The 21,034-nt window shown below is 47.7% G+C and overlaps 1 protein-coding gene across 4 annotated transcripts in view; it reads left to right on the top strand.

The window, feature by feature from the left end:
• Positions 1-21,034, top strand: part of GTF2IRD1 (GTF2I repeat domain containing 1) — a 1,361,292-nt gene that overhangs the window by 601,909 nt on the left and 738,349 nt on the right. For all 4 annotated transcript variants that reach the window (XM_078679432.1, XM_078679431.1, XM_078679429.1 and 1 more), the window contains one exon: positions 5,371-5,499. In XM_078679432.1, the coding sequence (XP_078535558.1) occupies positions 5,377-5,499 (123 nt within the window). In that variant the 5' untranslated portion in view covers positions 5,371-5,376. The remainder of the gene's footprint in view (positions 1-5,370; positions 5,500-21,034) is intronic.

Raw genomic sequence — 21,034 nt, 5'->3', positions numbered from 1 at the left:
AAAAGTATTAAAGAAAGAGAGAGGCACCTCGCGAGCCACATGTGCAGACATCGCATGCAAATGGGAAGTAGCCGCTAATATGGACGCATTACCCCAAAAAATCTAGGCAGAACCGAAGCAAAGGTTAGGGCATCTCCCCCCTGGCCCATGGGAGGTTGTGATGGAACCAGCTTGTAGCCTGTCTGGATACCGTGTGGGTCCCAAGGCAGGTGCAGAAAGTTCTGTGGCGGGAGAAAGATAGGTATGTTAGAGTTCCTGAACTAATAAAGTAGCAAGCATCTAGAGAGTTATAGAGCATGAAATGCCGTGTGATTTGAAAAAGAATGCTGGAAGTCCTGTACTTTTTAAGGAACAAGCAGCCTGATTCATGAAGCAAAATTGCGCCCGCAATCGCTGCGAAAATGCAATTGCGGGCGCAATGTCCGTAATCGGCATTCAACATGAAATCCCAAACACATAATAGCGAATTCGCAATAATATTCGCAGAATCCCGGTAGGAGAGCATTAGCGAATCGGAAAATGCGACAATCCATGGATCCTGCGAAATAAATTGCGGATTCGCTATACAATCGCAATCGGTAATCATGAAAAACCGCAAATAGCGAAAAACCCAAAAATCGCAGTTTGCGCTGCGCAAATTAAGGACAACTCAAAGCAGGTGGTAACCATAAAAGCCATTCAAAAATATTTTTCAAAAAACCGTTGGCCAATCAGTAACAGGTTCCGGCCTGACCAATCACACATAAGGACAATCAGCAGCAGCATTAGGAGTTCCACAATGCCAGGAATGTACATGGTGGTCAGGCGGCGAAGGCTATAGCGAGCAGCACGGAGGAGAGGCCGGATCCAGGAGAGGATATTCCGCCAGCGGGTCACCTTGCTGGGCCAAACCAGAGAGCAGATATATGCAAAATACAGGCTGAATGGGGAAATGATAATCCAGCTAATACAGGACCTTGACCCCCTGATGCAGCACCCAACAAGGCGTACCAATGCGGTGCCTACACATGTGCAGGTATTGTGTAGCCTGCACCTCCTGGCCTCCGGGAGCTTCCAGGGGGATAGTAGCGGCTGCTGGGGGGATATCCCAGCCCACCATGTCACGCTGCCTCAAGACTTTTGTTGACGCTATGCTTACCCAGCTACACCGACACATCAAATTTCCCACCAGCCAACAGGAATTGGACTTGACCAAGCTACAATTCTACAATGTAGGCCATTTTCCACATGTACTCGGATGCATAGACTGTACCCACATCGCCATCTGCCCACCAGCTGCCACGGAGTATATGTTCCGCAATCGCAAGTCCTACCACTCCCTCAACATACAGATGGTCTGCAATGCTAAGACATACATCACTGACATTGTGGCCCAGTACCCAGGGAGTACCCATGACTCCTACATATTCCGGCACAGCGGCCTCCACACACGACTGGCCAGGGGAGACTTTGGGGAAGGACACCTACTTGGTAAGTACACTTTGTCGACAATGTCACATTGCTATGAAGTAGCAGCGCAGCACAGGCACTCACCCTCTGCTCCTCTCATTCAGGTGACAGTGGCTACGCCCTCCGTGATTACCTCCTCACCCCATACCTCAACCCTGCTACACCCCAGCAACGGCGCTACAATGTTGCACACATTCGGACAAGGAATTGCATAGAAAGGACATTTGGGCTGCTCAAGAGCAGGTTCCGCATACTGCACAAGACAGGTGGGGCCATGTATTACAGTCCTGCAGTGTGCTGCCGCATTGTGGCTGTCTGTACAATACTACATAACATTGCAACCAAGCGCCGGATACCTGTCGACATCTCTGGCAGTGAATCTGAAGGGGACGACCGGCCACCTGCACATGCGCGCCATGCACGCGGGGAGAATCCAGCTGAAGGCCACAGACGTCGCAACCACATCACACTGAACAGTTTCTAATGCACCCTCTTCCCTCACCCCACAAATCACAAATGCATGCAAAAAGTAATAATGACACAACGCCAATGTGTGCTGCTAAAATAAATATTATTGTTTCATTCACAATAATGGTACCACTTTAAATGTTGTCATTGCTAACAGTATTTCAGCATACTGCTGTGTGAAAGGACAGGGCAGGCTTATACTCAGCCTGTGCCTGTAATAGTCATATGAAGTCATGTGCGCCTCCTGCGCGTACCACCCAAGCGCCTCTGTGGCTCATCCTCATCCAAGGCATGTGCAGCTGCTGTGGGCCTGGTGCTGCGCCTGAGTGCCCCTACGTGTGAGGCAGAGTGGCTGCTCACACTCGATGTCCCCTCACTGGCATCATCACCCCCAACAGTGGCAGGTAGAGCAGGAGGGTGTAGTGCTGTCACAGCACTGGTCAGGTGCTCAAGGACCCTGGCCACATCCTCACAGCACTGGATGAGCTGCTGCTGCTGCGCAAGGGACCGCCGCGACAACTGTGATGTGGCATTGCCTATGATATAATTGGACCTGGTGTAGGCGGTCAGCCGGGTCAATAGCTGACGGTGGCGGCGGCGTGCTGCGTTGCGATGTATTTGCAGCAGTGCTGGCCTCCATGGCTGCAGTCATGCGGGCCATACCCTCCCCCACACCTGCCATGGCTGCAGTCATGCGGGCTATTCCCTCCCCCACAACTTCCATGGCTGCCGTCATGCGGTCCATCTGGTCCCCCACTCCGGCCACATTGCGCCCAATGTTGTACAGCTGTAGCTGTATGGCACCTTGCTGGCGTGCTTGCAGCTGATGAATACAGAACATGCGTCTTTCCACGCTCATTCTCACCAGCTCCTGTCCATTCCCCCTCCTGCTGATAGGTGCATTGGTCTGCAGGCGAGGCCTGCCACGCCTGCTCTGCGGGCCTGACACAGTGGGTGGCCGCTGTGTTGCCGCTGTCGCAGGCCCTGATGTTGAAGCACCAGCTGCTGGTGGTGTCACGGCAGGCGTTGTTGGTGCGGCAGGGGCTGGAGGCACCCTGGTAGTGGACCTGGCTGCGGGAGTAGTTGCTGCGCCAGACACAGGAGGCACACTGGTGGTGGACCTGGCTGCGGGAGTAGTTGCTGCGCCAGATGCAGGAGGCACACTGGTGGTGGACCTGGCTGCGGGAGTAGTTGCTGCGCCAGACGCAGGAGGTACACTGGTGGTGGACCTGGCTGCGGGAGTAGTTGCTGGGGCATGGGCTGGTGGCTGTGTATGTGGCGGCACCTCCTCCTCATCCTGTGCCTCCTCATCTATTTGCAGCCTCTCGCTGTCGCTGCTGTCTGCACCACCTGTGAGGGGAAGTGGACGTTCATTAGTTGCATGTATCTGTCACACGTGCAGTTGCTACATGCATGCTGGGTGACATTCCCTGACTGGCTATGGCTTTGCGTACTTTGGAACCTGTCTGGCTGCATTGTGGTACATCTACATTGTGGCCACACTACATGTCCCACAATGCTTCAGGGCATTACCTGATGTGGAACGATGGCATGACTATGGAACAATATGGGAGGCTAATTGGTCATGGACAATCATAGGGGACAGGGTCGCAGTCGCATGCCACTTACCTTGGTTGTCTTGGGTGGGGCAGGATGAGTCCAGATGAGTCACTCCGATGACCGCCTCTGTCTCCAGGGTGTTCTCTACTTGGTCCTCCATGGGGGTGTTTGGAGGGACTGTAGGTCCTCCCCCTCCAGTGCCCGATGACTCTCCAAGGCGCTCAGCCACCTTCTCTTTGGCACGACCTCGGAGGTCGTACCAGCGTTTTTTAAGTTCGTCCAGTGATCTATCAGCCACACCCACGGAGTTCACCGTGGACGCTATAACCTGCCAGATCCTGCGTTTTTCCTGCTCCGGCACCCTCCTAGAGTCCTTCCCAAACAGTTTTGAGTGGTGGCCACCACCCCTTCTATTAAATGCTCCAGCTCCTGCTCGGAGAATTTTAACTTTCTCTTCCGCCCTGTGGTGTTGCTGGGCCCAGGAACTGCATCTTCAGACATTGCTGCACTGTACTTTCAGAGTTGTATCCAAACAGAATTGCAGGAGCTCTCCCAGTTGCTGACTCAAGGTCTGCCTCACTGTGGTGAATGGGGCTGGGAACGGGCTGCTTCCTGGTTGTGATGTCATCACTGTGCTCGAAAAGCGACTTCCCGTTTTCCCGATCTCGTGATTTTGCGATCCCGCTTTTAGCGAATTCGCTATTTTGACACAGATGTAGCCGGAAATAGAGAATTTTCTGCGAATATCGATAATCGCTAACGGCTTTTGCGGCCGCGTGCGATTCGCTTTTTTTTGTTGCAAAACATCATGAATTCCGTTCTGCGGTTTCTCAATAGCGATTCGCAGTTTGTCGCAATTTGAGACTCGCAGAGTCCGGTTTTCATGAATCAGGCTGAAGCTTCGGTGGTGTTACAGAGCTCAAAATCTGTTAGGAAACCGAGTTGCTGTATTGTAGTGCAACAACTGAGATGGAATTGGTAAAATTCAAAATGGATTACTCTCTATAACCCTTAGGAATGCTCAAGTGTTACAAGTGGGTATGGTTCCTCCCAAAATATTGTAAGATTAAATTATTACAAAATAAAATAACATTGTACTTTGCAGCTGACTTCTTTTTCTTCAACTGATATCGAAAACATCTTTGTGCCTTCCAAGGTATGGTGGTGATTGGATACAGGCTCAATCCATAAGAAGAAAATCCCCCAGGTTAACATGTTTTAGTAAACGCTCATTTTTATTACATTCTCTTTTGAGCACACATTTTAATTTAGGAAACATAAAGAAAGCAGGTACATACCAAAGCTTTCCATCTTCTTGATATACACAATTGTATGATACATTTACAAAGGTAGATCGGTGTATATTCAACGTAGAACTCATGTGAGTGGGTATTAGGGTTACAGTGTGCAGGTTCGAAGGTCCCAATGCAACATTAACTCCTTCTCACACCCAGTGTTCACCACAGCCTTGGTTCTGTCACTGATGACTTCACCAATTACATTTTCAGTGACAATGTGCACTCGACGATTAGTCGTGCAATGCTTCATATTGTGTTACTCTCTGTAGTTTCTCATTTGAAATGTTATCTTCCCACTTCCTCTGAAGTCATTCATCATTTTCTGGACGTTGTGTACATGACAATCCAGCACGATTTGCATGAGTCCTATGTATGGCGAGAATTAGGGGACAAGAGGAAAGAGTATCTGCCACTGATTTTTTTTAATATACATAGCTCCTTGAAGTGGATATGTATGCTGTGATTAGCAAGAACAGAAAGTTACAGATTTGTAATATAAAGTAAAGAGTACAACAATATCAATGAAGGAACAGACACAAAATCATCAATTGCATTACAAATAAATACTCAAAGCAGTCATTTGTTTTTATTCCAGGGGAGTATGGCACTAACAGGGACACAGTCTGATGGGACGTCGAATAACGCCCGACATGATCAATGGATGCCAACCATCCCTGGGAAACATGACATCATTACCAGCCTCGTATCTGCCTTAGATTCTATGGTAAGTAATGCTGTTGCATGCATTGATGCCAGCGAAGGAGATTTCTGTTGTGGCCTGGTCTGCCCATACCCAGCCTTTCAACTTTCACAGTTTGAAGCATTAACTCCCATTAAACTGTGTAATAGTCGCAGCTGTCATTTGCAATGCTTGGAAAAAGGTAAAACTGTCAGATACGTATAAGGTAAGTTATTATCATTACTGAGGATGTTGGGCCAGATGTAATTAGAATTTTAACCATCGCAAACTCTCCACTTTGGTGTCTGGGACAGTCAAAATGTGCTTTCCTGTGTATTCATTATTTTCTAACTCCTAAAATGGGATTCTGAAGAAAAACTGTTTCGATACCTGGAAGTGACATTTTACAATGACCAAATCGGTATCTAAAGTATAAATGTTTTCCAATCTGGTTGCAAAACATTGATATTTTATGACAACCTCAAAGGAAGTGTTGACCTATTTGCAAAAGAAAAGGGGACCCTTTGAGTACTCTTCCACTTTATGAATTAAAAAAAAAAAAGTTTTGTTTAAAAGAAATCTGTGGCCCTGTCGTCCTTTTTAAACAACCATTAAAGAAAAGTAAATGTTTCGTTTTATACTGCGGCCCATTTCCTCTAAGGAAAACAGGTTGCATTTTATTAAACATGCTTTGTTTAAAAAGCAATCACAGACATAGTGGTCTGCCGGCCTCTGCAGACTACAATTCCTATGATGACCTCCAATTGTAATGAGACACAATTTGCTACCTGCCTCATTAATGTGCATGAGGTTGGTCGGATTCCGAACCACTACATTCAGAATGTTTTGAACTGACCTATTAGTATGGAGGGCAGTTCTTAAAATTCATTACTGTCGCAAAATATTGGTCTCAAATTTCAACTTTTATTTTGCAACCAGTGAATAACAAATCTGGCCCAAAGGTATTACCAGTATTATTATTATTATTAATTATTATTATTATTACTATTGTTGTTGTTTCAGTGTATTGACATAGAGTAAATGCCGGCGGTGAAATTGTCTGTATTGCAAACTTTGAAAAAGCCCTAGGAAGATTCATCTTAGCCCATGGCTCTAAATAATCAGGAAAAACGTATGCAGTGGGTTTAGAGAAACCAGTAATTTCCATAGGAAATTAAAGTCCGTTCTAAACATTAAGATATTCAGAAAGGGGTGAAATGCAGATAAATCCACATGAAATATATTGGTTTTTTTTACTGAATATAACTTGTTAATAGCTAAAATGCTGATAGGATTTGATTGAAGCATCTCTCTGTCCAGACCTCACTAGCAGTAGCTCAACATTCTCTGAATAATTTGTTGGTCACTGCGTAAGTAATCGATTCACCTTTCTCAAGTAAAAACAGTCAGCTATCAATAGAGGTCTTAAAAGAATTATTAGACCAGGGATGGCCATTGTGGACCTAGGAGGGCCAAATTGTCCAGATAACTATATAGATACGTTTTATTCAAATTCATGGTATGGAAATTTCTCTTGTGAGGACAGTCTGCAAATTTGATCGTGCGTTGAAGACTCCTTATTAAATACACATCACAGCTGCCCCCCTGCAGACCTACTTGCTGTAGCTTCATAGACTCCACCTTGTCGTCAACTCTGCCTTTGCCTGCACACCATCATATCATGGTTGAGTCTGTGTCCGACTCATGCTTGAAGTTTGGTCCAATATGTGGATGACTCCATGAAATGAATGTAGCTTTTTTGGCGAGTAGCACGCTACTCCGGAACTGAAGAAGGATTAGTGTTGAATTAGTACAGTGAAATATGAAAGTAATTTAAGTGGTGGATAGGTTAGTCAGTTATTTGGATTCAGAAGGATATCGGAGGGATAGAAGAGGGAAAAATGTTTGCATTTATATAGAGGTTGTTACTCCTGATGGGGTGTTGAAGCTCTTTATTGGTGAGTAGCATGCGACTACGGAACCCGTAATGGATTAGTGGTGAATTAGTACCCGGGTCTCGTGGCTCAGTGAACTAAAGCAGCCCCTGCAGGGGCCTGTGTTTGACCTTATGGTCACCGGTTCAAATCCCGGCGAGTCCACTCAGCCTTTCATCTATTTGAGGTCGATAAAATGAGAACCATTGAGTTGGGTAACAATAAACATCTGTTATTCAGCACCAGGACACCTTCGGGTAATCGTGTGCTTTACTAATACGCCTTCTATGTTATAGTGAAATATGAAAGTAATTTGATTGGTGGCTATAAGTCAGTTATTTTGATTGAGAAGGATAGCGGAGGGATAGAAGAGGGAAAAAAGGTTTGAATTTATATAGCACTTGTTACCCCTTTTTTGGGCGAGTAGCACGCTACTCCGGAACCCATTAAAGGATTAGTGGTTGTTAGACCTGTCTGGATTTTTTGCGTAGTCCCTCCTCATTATTATTTATTTTGTCCCCTTTTTGCCCCTCATACCCTTAATAATTTTTGTGTCTACTACTTTTTATAGGTATTGGTCAAGGGGATAGGTGTTCTTTTTCCCCTCATAATCTTTCACCTCAGGCCCAGAGGCCTGTTCTGACAGGGAAAGTTGGAGCCACAAAATGGTGGCTACCAACTGCCATAACTGCCAAGCCTAGAACTTGTCCATAGACTAGTATAGGGCGTTCCAGAACCTTCTGGTCCATTCTGGACCACTGAGGGGGCAGCCTATATAAGGCGGAATGCTGGACAGCCATTTTGTCTGTCAGTGAGGAGCAGCTAGAGTGAAGGCTGAGGTCTAGTAGGGGTAGGATTCTGAAGGGTGGTTTCCTCTACAAGAGTAGCCCTCTGTCAAGGCTTTCCCACCTCCTATGTCCTGTTGTCCTAGCCAAGTTAGCTCATCCTGCTGATCCTGGACAGATAGGGGAAGGGGTTAATTCTAGTAGTCTTGGGAGCTGAGAAGAACCCTGCCTTGGGAGCTGAACTAAGAGTTCCCCTGTGCCCCTAGTCTGCCCAGTAAGGAGGGATAGGGGATTAGTGCTGAGGAAGAGCTCTGTGGATTTATTCTGAAGGAGCCTCCCCGTTTTTATCCCCCTCCTCACCATAGTGTGGAAAGGAAGTTCTTCCATTGGACAATTTCAAGATTTCCTTACCCCAAACTGGTCCTGTGACGTGTGGCAAGCCTCCCCATCTGTTAGGTAGAAAGTGTGGGCTGAGGAACTTGTTCACTGCCTTCAACTGAGAGCGGGACCCCTGGGGCACTGTTCGCGCTCCGTGGCAGCGCCCCCGCAAGATCCACTGAGCCTGAGAAGCCTTGCGAGGCTTCCCTTCGTGAGCGGGACCCCGGGGGCGCCTACCGCGCTTTGGATGCGTTGCCGGTAGCGACCTAGCTCTGAGGAAAGTGAAGGCGCCTTCGCGCATGCCCCGTCGGATGCTGATCCCCGGAAGGAGGGGCGCAAGGAGAGAGCAGGCCCGTGAGTAGCGCGTCCTTTCTGGGAGCGGGCGCAGCGAGAGGAGACACCAGCGTGAGCGCCTTCCGCGCATGTTAGCGGGAGTAGCAGCCCCCGCCGGACAACACTGAGGAGGCGCGCCGGCTTTCCCAGCTCGCCGAGAGATCCGCCCTTTCCCTCCCGCTCGAGCGCCACACTGAAGAGCTGGCTCGAGCAGGGAGAGAGTGTTCAGAGGCCCGGTAGGGGCCGGGGGAGCAAAGTGTCATCAGCCCTGGTTTTCCTCCACTCGAGCGCCACGCTGAGGAGCTGGCTCGAGGGAGGAGAAGTGAATAGAGAGGAGCCTTCTGTGGCGTGAGGGCCTCGCCTGCCTTGGTTCCCCGACCCCCTTTGTCTGCTGTCCCCTTCTAAGCCTGGCGCAAGACGATTCCGGCCATATCACTTACAAGTAAGGAGGAGAATTGCAGGGGGAAGCGGCGCTAACATCTCCAGTGAAGTAATTAAGGCACTGGTCGTTTTCCTTCCTGGTTAATATAGGCTGGGGAGCAGCATAAAGAAACCTGATGGTTAAATGAAGGTTTAAGCTCATTACAAAGCTTGTTGTTTAATAACTAAACTAAGGGATAAACTGGAATTCTTCACTGAAGTCAGATTTGGTCAATCTTGAACTGACTAGATGTATTATTATTGCTAAACATTGAGATAAGTTAATATTCCTGAAAATAGAGCTACTGTGTACATGACTTTTAAATGTAATGAAAGATACTGTTGTTGTGGATTTTTAATGCCAGTTAACACTGCTAAATAGATTGCTATTAATTCCATGACATCTGCTTTTGCTTATACTATGTGGTAGATTTCTCTCCCAAAACTTTAGCGGATTGTTATTTCACCTGATTGATTGAAAAGTACTGAACTGTAAATTCTAAAGTATAAGAGAACAGAATATATTATTTTTATAAAGCAGTACGTATTTTCCTATATTGGTGTAGTGTTGTTTTTGTGTGCTATTGCGTGGATTTACTGCTGGGTGGTCTGCAACCTTCACACTGTGCCTCTAGGATTGCTTGTCTTACCCCTAGGCCAGGCTACCCTAGGTGACCTGGCATCTCAGGTTCTAACATTTGGTGCCTAGCGGTGGGATTCTGACTTGGTTGCAGCTACTCATTAGTAATTCAACGCAATACACTGACCTACACCAGGAGTTTTCTCCTTGCGGCCCTCCTAATTTGAATTTTGTTTTTTCTAAATTTATTTCTGGTGGTGGGTGGAGGTTAACCTCAGGTCACTTCTTGGTTTTCTCCTGTGTGTTGATTTTATTCCATAGTGAAAGATGGAATTGAATTTTAAAGAGCTAGAAGCCAATACTGTGGCCCAACTCAGAGAATGGTGTCAGCAACAAGGGGTATTCTTTAATAAAGGTGCCAAGAAAGGCGAGTTGCTGACAAGCATAAGGGCATGGGTGGAAGCTCATTTAAGGGAGGAACCAGAAACTGAAGAGAGTGACGGGGACACTGTCCTTGAGACTGCAATGTTGAACCAAGCTGGAAGGGGGAATCTGCTGACAGGTCCCAGGATACCTTCGAGGGCGAGCAGCAGCGTCTCAGACAGGGGTTTAACTGACGCCGAGCTAGAAGATAGGAGGGAGGAGAGGAGGATGAAGTTGGAATTAGCTAGGATGGAGATGGAAAGGGAGGAAAGGAGGTTAGCCCATGAGCGAACCATCAAAGAGATGGACCTACAAGCCTTAATACAAAGGCCTCCCAATCCAGATAATGGTGGCAGCGAAAATAAAGTGAACACCAGGGAACCCAGACCCTATTTACCCAAAGATGTCATCGCTAGTTACACCCCAGGCGATGACATTGCCAAATGGTTGGCTGCCTACGAAGTTTCTCTAAGGGCTCACGGGATCTTAGAAACTCACTGGGGAGGTGGGCTGTATAAATACATGCCACCTGCTGGCAGAGACACCTTGTTGGCTCTGGAGCAGGATGAGCAAACCCACTACCCTGCAATGAAGGTGGCACTGGTGAAGAAGTTTGGACTTACCCCTGAAAGGTACAGACAGAAATTTAGGGGAAGTCACAAACTGAGTACCCAGAATTGGGTAGACTTTTTAGACTACGCCAAGAAAGCTTTGGAGGGTTGGGTCAAGGGCAGTGAGGTGAAAGATTATGAGGGGCTGTACAATCTATTTTTGAAAGAACACCTCCTTGAGAAATGTTTTCCCGAGTTGCGCCAACACCTGGTGGACAGCAAGCTGACCGATCCCCGGAAGCTTGCAGAGGAGGCGGACACTTGGGCAAGTACCCGGGTGTCCTCAAAGGGGACTGGAGGGGATTCTCAAAAAGCCGGACAGGGCGCCCCCCAGAAGAAGGAGGGGGGAGATAAAAAGAAGGAGTTCTCCAAAGGTCCCCAAAATAATTTCCAAGGTAAGGGAGCAGGTTTCACCCCTAGGGCAAACCCGCCCAGAAACCCTAATCCTGGCCAAAGCCAGCAGCCAAGGGTTCTCCACTGTTTTGAATGCGGTGGTGTTGGACATTATAAGGGAGATGTCAGATGCCCAAAGAGACCACCCCCTCCCACCGGAGGAAAGTCACCGGGAGTAGCTAGTGTAGCGCTCGGGGAGGAGTTGCCCTTAGATAAGGGGGGTGAGTGGGCGGGTGTCACCTTAGTGTCCCTGGGAGAGCGGGAGATGGTTCCAAAGATCCAGGTGCCCCCAAATACTACAAAGTATGGGCAATGGGTTACCATCAATGGCCAAAGAGGGGAGGCTCTGAGAGATACAGGAGCCAGTATGACTATGGTGAGAAGTCAACTGGTGTCTCCAGAGCAGGTTGTTCCTAATGTACTCCACCCCGCCGCGATGGCTGACGGCAGAATGGGCCACTATCCAGTGGCTGAGGTTCCCTTTGAGTGGGAAGGGGTTGCAGGTTCACTTCGAGTTGCCGTAAGCCCTGCCGTGCCAGTTGATTGTCTGTTGGGGAATGACATGGAGCACAACACTTGGAGAGAGGTGGAATACCGGACGCATTCTGCGATGCTGGGTACACCTGACTGGGCCTGTGTAAGCACACGGTCTGCGACTGCCCGGAGAGGGAGTTCGCCTGGGTTGGAGCCTGGAACAATGGCCCAACCCGCTGCCAAAAAGGGACAGACTCGGAGACAGGGACAGCCTGCTTCGGCTTCCCCGCCCCATGTGACAGATCGGCCACCTGCGGTGGTAGGCCAGGAGTCCATGGGGGGGGGAAGTAGACTCTCTGGAGGATTTACCCATCCCTGCTGAGTGGCATGTGGAGGGAGGACCTACCAGAGAGGAATTCTGTAAGGGGCAGAGGGAGTGCCCTACCCTTGAGGGACTGAGGCGTCAGGCTGAAGCCCAGGCAGCAGGTGATGCTACGGGACACCACCATATTTACTGGGAGGATGGACTCCTCTACAGTGAACCCAAGGTACCCCTACCTGGCTCATCAAGGGCCTTGGTGGTCCCGCAGCAATACCGAGCCTTTCTGCTGGAATTGGCTCATGCGATACCACTGGCAGGACACTTAGGCCAGGACAAGACCTTTGCACGGCTTGTCCTCCACTTTTACTGGCCTCAGATGAAAGTGGCGTCCAACACATACTGTCGGACATGTGTATCCTGTGGGAAAACAGGGGTGAAGCTAAAGGCTCCCCTGGAACCACTTCCAGTCGTTAGCACCCCCTTTGAAAGGGTGGGCATCGACATTGTAGGGCCATTGGATCCACCAACAACAGCTGGTCACAGGTTTATCCTGGTTCTGGTGGATCATGCCACACGGTACCCAGAGGCCATCCCTCTGAGGACTGTTACTGCACCTGTGGTGGCTAGGGCCCTGATGGGAATCTTTACCCGTGTAGGATTCCCCAAGGAGGTTGTGTCCGACAGGGGGGCCAACTTCCTGTCAGCTTACATGCGGACAATGTGGAAGGAGTGTGGAGTGACCTACCGGTTCACCACTCCTTATCACCCCCAGTCCAATGGACTGGTTGAAAGGTTTAATAAGACCCTGAAGGGCATGATAAGAAGTCTGCCGGAGAGCTTACGGAGCCAGTGGGACGTCCTCCTGCCTTGCTTGCCTGCCTTGCTTGCTGTTCTCTTACAGAGAGGTGCCGCAGAAGGGAGTGGGCTTCAGCCCTTTTGAATTGTTGTATGGGCACCCTGTGCGTGGGCCTCTCAGCCTGGTGAAGGATGGATGGGAAAAGTCTCCCAGAAAACCTCCTCAGGATGTGGTGAGCTACATGCTGGCCTTCAGAAGCCAGATGGCCAAGTTGTGGAAGCAGGCTTCTGACAACTTGGAGGCCAGTCAGGCAGTCATGAAGGAATGGTACGACCAAAATGCTCACCCGGTGGAGTTGGAGCCTGGCCAGAAAGTATGGGTGATGGAACCTGGAGAGCTAAGTGCCCTTCAAGATCGTTGGACAGGCCCATTTGAGGTGTTGGAGAAGAAGGGTAAGGCCACTTACTTGGTGGATCTTAAGACCCCGCGACAGCCCCTACGTGTGCTGCATGCCAATCGCCTCAAACCCCACCATGAGAGGCCAGAGGTCATCCTGATGTTGGTGACTGATGGTGCTGAGGAAGCAGAAAGCGAGCCTCTCCCGGATCTCTTTTCATCCCAAAAGAAGGATGGGTCGGTGGAGGGAGTGATTCTCTCCCCATCCCTAACTCCTGAGCAGCGAGAGGATTGCCGCCAGGTATTGGAGCAGTACTCTTCGCTGTTCTCCCTTGTCCAGGGAAGAACCCACCTGTGTACCCATGATGTGGACACAGGAGACAGCCCCCCAGTGAAGTCAAAGACCTACAGGCTGTCGGACAAGGTGAAGGCTAGCATCCATGGCGAGGTTGCCAAGATGCTGGAGCTAGGAGTGATAGAACCTTCCAACAGCCCTTGGTCCAGTCCGGTGGTGCTAGTGCCAAAAGCCGCCCCACCGGGCACCACACCAGAACTGAGGTTCTGTGTGGATTACCGAGGACTGAACTCAGTTACAAAGACTGATGTTCATCCAATCCCTAGGGCGGATGAATTGATTGACCGGCTAGGAGCTGCCCAATACCTAAGTACCTTTGACCTCACTTCAGGGTACTGGCAGATCTCCTTGACAGATGGAGCAAAGGAAAGGTCAGCCTTCTCCACGCCTAAGGGACACTTCCAGTTTTGTGTGATGCCCTTTGGGCTCAAGAACGCCCCTGCCACATTTCAGCGGCTGGTGAACCAGGTCCTCTCTGGAATGGAGAGTTTCTCTGCTGCCTACCTGGATGACATTGCTGTCTTCAGTAGCAGTTGGGAGGACCATTTGCAACATTTGCAAGCCGTTCTCCAGGCCCTGAAAAAGGCTGGATTGACAATCAAGGCCAGCAAATGCCAGATTGGGCAGGGGTCGGTTGTGTACCTTGGACACTTGGTGGGTAGGGGGTCAGTGCAGCCCCTGCAGGCAAAGATTGAGGCAATCATGGCCTGGGAACCCCCCAAGACACAGACTGAGGTCCGAGCTTTCCTGGGCCTCACAGGTTACTACCGTCGCTTTGTGAAGGGGTATGGCACTATTGTAGCGCCCCTCACAGAGCTCACCTCCAAGAAACAACCTCGACGGGTAGTTTGGACGAAGGCTTGTCAGCAAGCCTTTGAAAAGTTGAAGCAGGCAATGTGTGAAGCACCGGTCCTGAGGGCCCCAGACTTCTCCAAGGAGTTCATTGTCCAAACAGATGCATCAGAACATGGCATTGGGGCAGTGTTATCGCAACTAAATGAAGAGGGCCTGGATCAGCCTGTAGTCTTCTTATCCAGGAGACTGCTTCCCCGGGAACAGAAGTGGAGTGCAATTGAGAGGGAAGCTTTTGCGGTGGTGTGGGCTCTGAAGAAGCTGCGGCCATACCTCTTTGGCTCGCACTTCCTGGTTCAGACTGACCACCGCCCCCTTCGTTGGCTGATGCAAATGAAGGGGGAAAATCCCAAACTGTTGAGGTGGTCTATCTCCCTACAGGGAATGGACTTCCGGGTGGAACATCGGCCTGGAGTGGACCACGCCAATGCAGACGGTCTCTCCAGGTATTTCCGCCTTAGTGATGAGGACTCCCAAGGGGTTGGGTAGTTCTCCCCACTTTCAGCTGGGGGGGACGCGTGTTAGACCTGTCTGGATTTTTTGCGTAGTCCCTCCTCATTATTATTTATTTTGTCCCCTTTTTGCCCCTCATACCCTTAATAATTTTTGTGTCTACTACTTTTTATAGGTATTGGTCAAGGGGATAGGTGTTCTTTTTCCCCTCATAATCTTTCACCTCAGGCCCAGAGGCCTGTTCTGACAGGGAAAGTTGGAGCCACAAAATGGTGGCTACCAACTGCCATAACTGCCAAGCCTAGAACTTGTCCATAGACTAGTATAGGGCGTTCCAGAACCTTCTGGTCCATTCTGGACCACTGAGGGGGCAGCCTATATAAGGCGGAATGCTGGACAGCCATTTTGTCTGTCAGTGAGGAGCAGCTAGAGTGAAGGCTGAGGTCTAGTAGGGGTAGGATTCTGAAGGGTGGTTTCCTCTACAAGAGTAGCCCTCTGTCAAGGCTTTCCCACCTCCTATGTCCTGTTGTCCTAGCCAAGTTAGCTCATCCTGCTGATCCTAGACAGATAGGGGAAGGGGTTAATTCTAGTAGTCTTGGGAGCTGAGAAGAACCCTGCCTTGGGAGCTGAACTAAGAGTTCCCCTGTGCCCCTAGTCTGCCCAGTAAGGAGGGATAGGGGATTAGTGCTGAGGAAGAGCTCTGTGGATTTATTCTGAAGGAGCCTCCCCGTTTTTATCCCCCCTCCTCACCATAGTGTGGAAAGGAAGTACTTCCATTGGACAATTTCAAGATTTCCTTACCCCCAAACTGGTCCTGTGACGTGTGGCAAGCCTCCCCATCTGTTAGGTAGAAAGTGTGGGCTGAGGAACTTGTTCACTGCCTTCAACTGAGAGCGGGACCCCTGGGGCACTGTTCGCGCTCCGTGGCAGCGCCCCCGCAAGATCCACTGAGCCTGAGAAGCCTTGCGAGGCTTCCCTTCGTGAGCGGGACCCCGGGGGCGCCTACCGCGCTTTGGATGCGTTGCCGGTAGCGACCTAGCTCTGAGGAAAGTGAAGGCGCCTTCGCGGATGCCCCGTCGGATGCTGATCCCCGGAAGGAGGGGCGCAAGGAGAGAGCAGGCCCGTGAGTAGCGCGTCCTTTCTGGGAGCGGGCGCAGCGAGAGGAGACACCAGCGTGAGCGCCTTCCGCGCATGTCAGCGGGAGTAGCAGCCCCCGCCGGACAACACTGAGGAGGCGCGCCGGCTTTCCCAGCTCGCCGAGAGATCCGCCCTTTCCCTCCCGCTCGAGCGCCACACTGAAGAGCTGGCCCGAGCAGGGAGAGAGTGTTCAGAGGCCCGGTAGGGGCCGGGGGAGCAAAGTGTCATCAGCCCTGGTTTTCCTCCACTCGAGCGCCACGCTGAGGAGCTGGCTCGAGGGAGGAGAAGTGAATAGAGAGGAGCCTTCTGTGGCGTGAGGGCCTCGCCTGCCTTGGTTCCCCGACCCCCTTTGTCTGCTGTCCCCTTCTAAGCCTGGCGCAAGACGATTCCGGCCATATCACTTACAAGTAAGGAGGAGAATTGCAGGGGGAAGCGGCGCTAACATCTCCAGTGAAGTAATTAAGGCACTGGTCGTTTTCCTTCCTGGTTAATATAGGCTGGGGAGCAGCATAAAGAAACCTGATGGTTAAATGAAGGTTTAAGCTCATTACAAAGCTTGCTGTTTAATAACTAAACTGAGGGATAAACTGGAATTCTTCACTGAAGTCAGATTTGGTCAATCTTGAACTGACTAGATGTATTATTATTGCTAAACATTGAGATAAGTTAATATTCCTGAAAATAGAGCTACTGTGTACATGACTTTTAAATGTAATGAAAGATACTGTTGTGGATTTTTAATGCCAGTTAACACTGCTAAATAGATTGCTATTAATTCCATGACATCTGCTTTTGCTTATACTATGTGGTAGATTTCTCTCCCAAAACTTTAGCGGGTTGTTATTTCACCTGATTGATTGAAAAGTACTGAACTGTAAATTCTAAAGTATAAGAGAACAGAATATATTATTTTTATAAAGCAGTACGTATTTTCCTATATTGGTGTAGTGTTGTTTTTGTGTGCTATTGCGTGGATTTACTGCTGGGTGGTCTGCAACCTTCACACTGTGCCTCTAGAATTGCTTGTCTTACCCCTAGGCCAGGCTACCCTAGGTGACCTGGCATCTCAGGTTCTAACAGTGGTGAATTAGTATAGTGCAATATGAAAGTAATTTGAGTGGTGGATGATATGTTAGTTGGTTATTTAGATTGGGAAGGGTAGCTGAGGGATGGAAGAGGGACAGAGGTTTGTATATATATATATTCACTGAAAAAACCATAGGTTATAGACCATATATAGTTAGGAATTAGCATTTAAAAAACCTTATTTTACTCACACAAAACCATTGAAATTCCATATATAGTTAGTTGCACTAACTATATATCGCGCACCCGCAATCCACTGCTGATCATGTCACATATTACATCATTCATGACATGGTCAGTGACATCACTGATGACATCACTGATGACATCTCAAATGACATCACTGGTGACATCACTGATGACATCTCAAATGACATCACTGATGACTACATCCAGTGACTGTATAATTCTGTAAAGTTAAAATATGTCTTACATATTGAAGAATGAGTGGATGTATAAGTGTCTTGATGAAGGATTTAGTAGGGGCATGGCTGACTGTATGAGTGACTGATTAAATGTGTCTCACTGAGTGCATGGGTTAGTGACTAAACTGTCTTAATTTGTGCATCATTATGTCTGTTGTTCTGTAAACTGCTGCATGTGTTGATCATTAGCTATATGATTAACTGTATGGGTTATTGATTGGTTGCCCAAGCATTTGTATGGGAGACTGAGTGTGTGTGTGGGTGGCTGGGAGGTGTATGACTCTCTGCATAGATGTGTGAGCAGTTGATTGACTAGATGTATGGGTTCAAAAGTGCATGTGGAAATAGCTGTATGGGCGGTTGACTGTGTGCATGAGTGTATTGGTGAGTGAATGGATATCTCAGTGCTACATGTCAAAGTAAGTACATATGTAAAACACAGTACATGTGAGAGTTGACATATATAAATAACTGTGCATAAGAGCCAGTGAATGTGTGAGTGGCTGTATGGATCATTGTGAACTTGTATCCAGGATTGTATAAGTGAGTAAATATGTTTTAGTATATGTTTGAATAAGTAAGGTGTGTATAACTGTATAGTTGAGGAAATGGAGGTGTGATTGATTCTTTGCATGACTGACTAAGTGTCTGAGTAACTCCATGGATGAGTGACAGTCTATGAGTGTCTGTTTACACTGAGTGTATCTAAGGTTATATTAGAGTCTGAAGAGGTTCATCGTATTATCACATGAATGATGTCATCAGTGATGTGATCAGTAATGTCAAATGAGATGTCATCAGTGATGTCATCAGTGATGTCATTTGAGATGTCATCAGTGATGTCATCAGTGATGTCATTTGAGATGTCATCAGTGATGTCATCAGTGATGTCATTTGAGATGTCATCAGTGATGTCATCAGTGATGTCACTGACCATGTCATGAATGATGTAATATGTGACATGATCAGCAGTGGATTGCGGGTGCGCGATATATAGTTAGTGCAACTAACTATATATGGAATTTCAATGGTTTTGTGTGAGTAAAATAAGGTTTTTTAAATGCTAATTCCTAACTATATATGGTCTATAACCTATGGTTTTTTCAGTGAATTTTCAAGGTTTTGTAAATGCTAATTCCTAACTATATATGGTCTATAACCTATGGTTTTTTCAGTGAATTTCAATGGTTTTTTAATAGCAAATATCATAAGCTGTCGAATGTCAAGTACGTGGTAAGTGAAAACATTTTCGTGTTTATGCACACTGATCTGCTTTGAATGGTGCCCCCCCCCTCATTTCTATTAGGAGTACTCTCTCTTTGCACATAGTGAAGAGTAGTTAACGCAGGCCTTTGCCCCCGTTGTAATACGTCGTGCCTGCTTCTCTCTCCATTTGATTGATTGTTATCCAAGTATTTACTGTTTTAGAATTGGTTCTCTTTGGTTCATTCTCTATTTACAAACAAACACAGAGTCGCAATACTCTGTTTAGTCTTTGCAGATAACGAAAAATCGTGTAAAAAAAAAAAGAAAAGGAATCGAGCAAAATCAGTAGGCCACTAATGGGATCTCTTTTTGACCTCGCTAAAATAGAAACATTAGGAACAACCCCTCATGACAAATACAAAACTAGTGAGATGAACTGAACTCCACACAATGATGGCTGCAAAACAGCTCGGCTCCGCCACCCACCCCGCCCAAAATAACGATAAAGAGCGGCTGCCATGATTGGTTGCGGAATGGCCACGACGGAGCTACGAAATGGTGCTGCTCTCATGCTAACCCCAGCTTCAGTCTGAAACATCCAGAAACACTGTAGACTACCAATTCGATCAGTTCCGGTAGCGCCCCAATGTAACCCGGTAGAGAAGAACTAGCCCTCCCCTCTTTGACTGATGGTTCTTGTTGCCTGTCCCTTCTGTTGTCATTTAACAGAACTATTTAGCCTGCTGAAAGGGGTTGTGTTCCGACCGCTGGTTGGTGGAGACATTTTGACTATATTCTGGACCTGCGTTGTCGCGTAATGCGTCATATGACGCGCCGCGTTAGCGCATCCGGAAGTCATCCGGGGCGCGCAGCGCGTAACGTAAGCATAACAAGTCATGTGACTTGTTAATAAAACTTTTCATTGGTTCATTTTACTTTTCTTATTCTAATGATGAAAGGCTTGGTCATATGACCTAAAAATTACGCTTTTTATTACTTCCGAACATTATTTTTTCTTAAATATATGTTATAATGTTCCAGGCTAATGTACTTTCCCGGAAAATTTACAACTGTCCTGCAAGTAAAATATATTCTTTTTTCGAGAAAAAGAGCGTTTCTTCGTCCCATGACGGAGCCGTTGAGCAAAAGAGGGTCGACCTGCTGTCTTAGTCGCCGATACGCCTGAATATGAGATTCTTATCGATCACTTTATGTTGCAGGAGTAGAAAACACAACAGCCCTTGACCATTTATCTTTACTGCGTTCCTTCGTATTATACCTTTTACCCTTCATGTAATTGGTCTGCTTTATTTCACTTGCCTTTTAATGATTCTAAAACAGTGACTATTATTAAAAACTTTACCAATGTATATACTACTACCATGTTTTCTTTTAAAAACCTTTATTGTGAAAATTTCATTATACAAATACGAGCCTATAACCACGTGGGCCGGCCACGGAGCAAACTGTAATCGTATATGATGAGTAGACATTTACACTGTAGAGGAACGTAACGGGCGGGCCATTAGGTTGCAAGAACTAAGGTGTCTAACAGTTACGGAATCGGTGGACGTACATTTTATAATTAAAATACGACAGGGCCAGTTACAATAAAATTATCTACATATACATTTGCGGGCAAGTACCATGGGTGACGTTAATTCGAACTTTCAATAGTACAGTAATCAATAACACATCAGAACTTAATATCAATAGGGATGTCGAAATATTCAATCAATTCTCGTCCCCGCCCGCCATGTGCTTCAAAACTGCATACGTATCTCGTGATTTCAAGATTCTGCAACCAGTACACAACAAGGAGTTACGAGTCCCATTTATTCCGGCGCCATTTTGGGCGAGGACGGGCAGGTCCAGGATATAGTCAAAATGTCTCTACCAACCCTCGACTATGATGATGTTCATATGCTGTATTTATTAGAGTAACACTCATCTGTCCACATGAAATTAATTTGCCACAATCTAAACATGTCATTTTAATCTTTCCAAAGTTCTTCTAAATATTTGGGACCGTTTCCCTTGCCTCTGATGCTGTCAGTGCCACTTCTTTGATGAGTGTACTAGCAGGTCAGGGGTTCTCCTCCAAATCTCTCTTTTATGCAGCACTATAATTAATTGGTGCCACCTCTCCATATGACGATGCATGGTATAGTTACCATAACTATATTTTTTTTCGGTTCCTCTGGAGAGTTCATCGTGGCAG

The sequence above is a fragment of the Lissotriton helveticus genome, chromosome 3_1 (assembly GCF_964261635.1).
Source record: "Lissotriton helveticus chromosome 3_1, aLisHel1.1, whole genome shotgun sequence".
NCBI lineage: Eukaryota > Metazoa > Chordata > Amphibia > Caudata > Salamandridae > Lissotriton > Lissotriton helveticus.
Note: the sequence above shows the minus strand (reverse complement) of the source record. Positions and strands in the feature narration are given on the sequence as shown.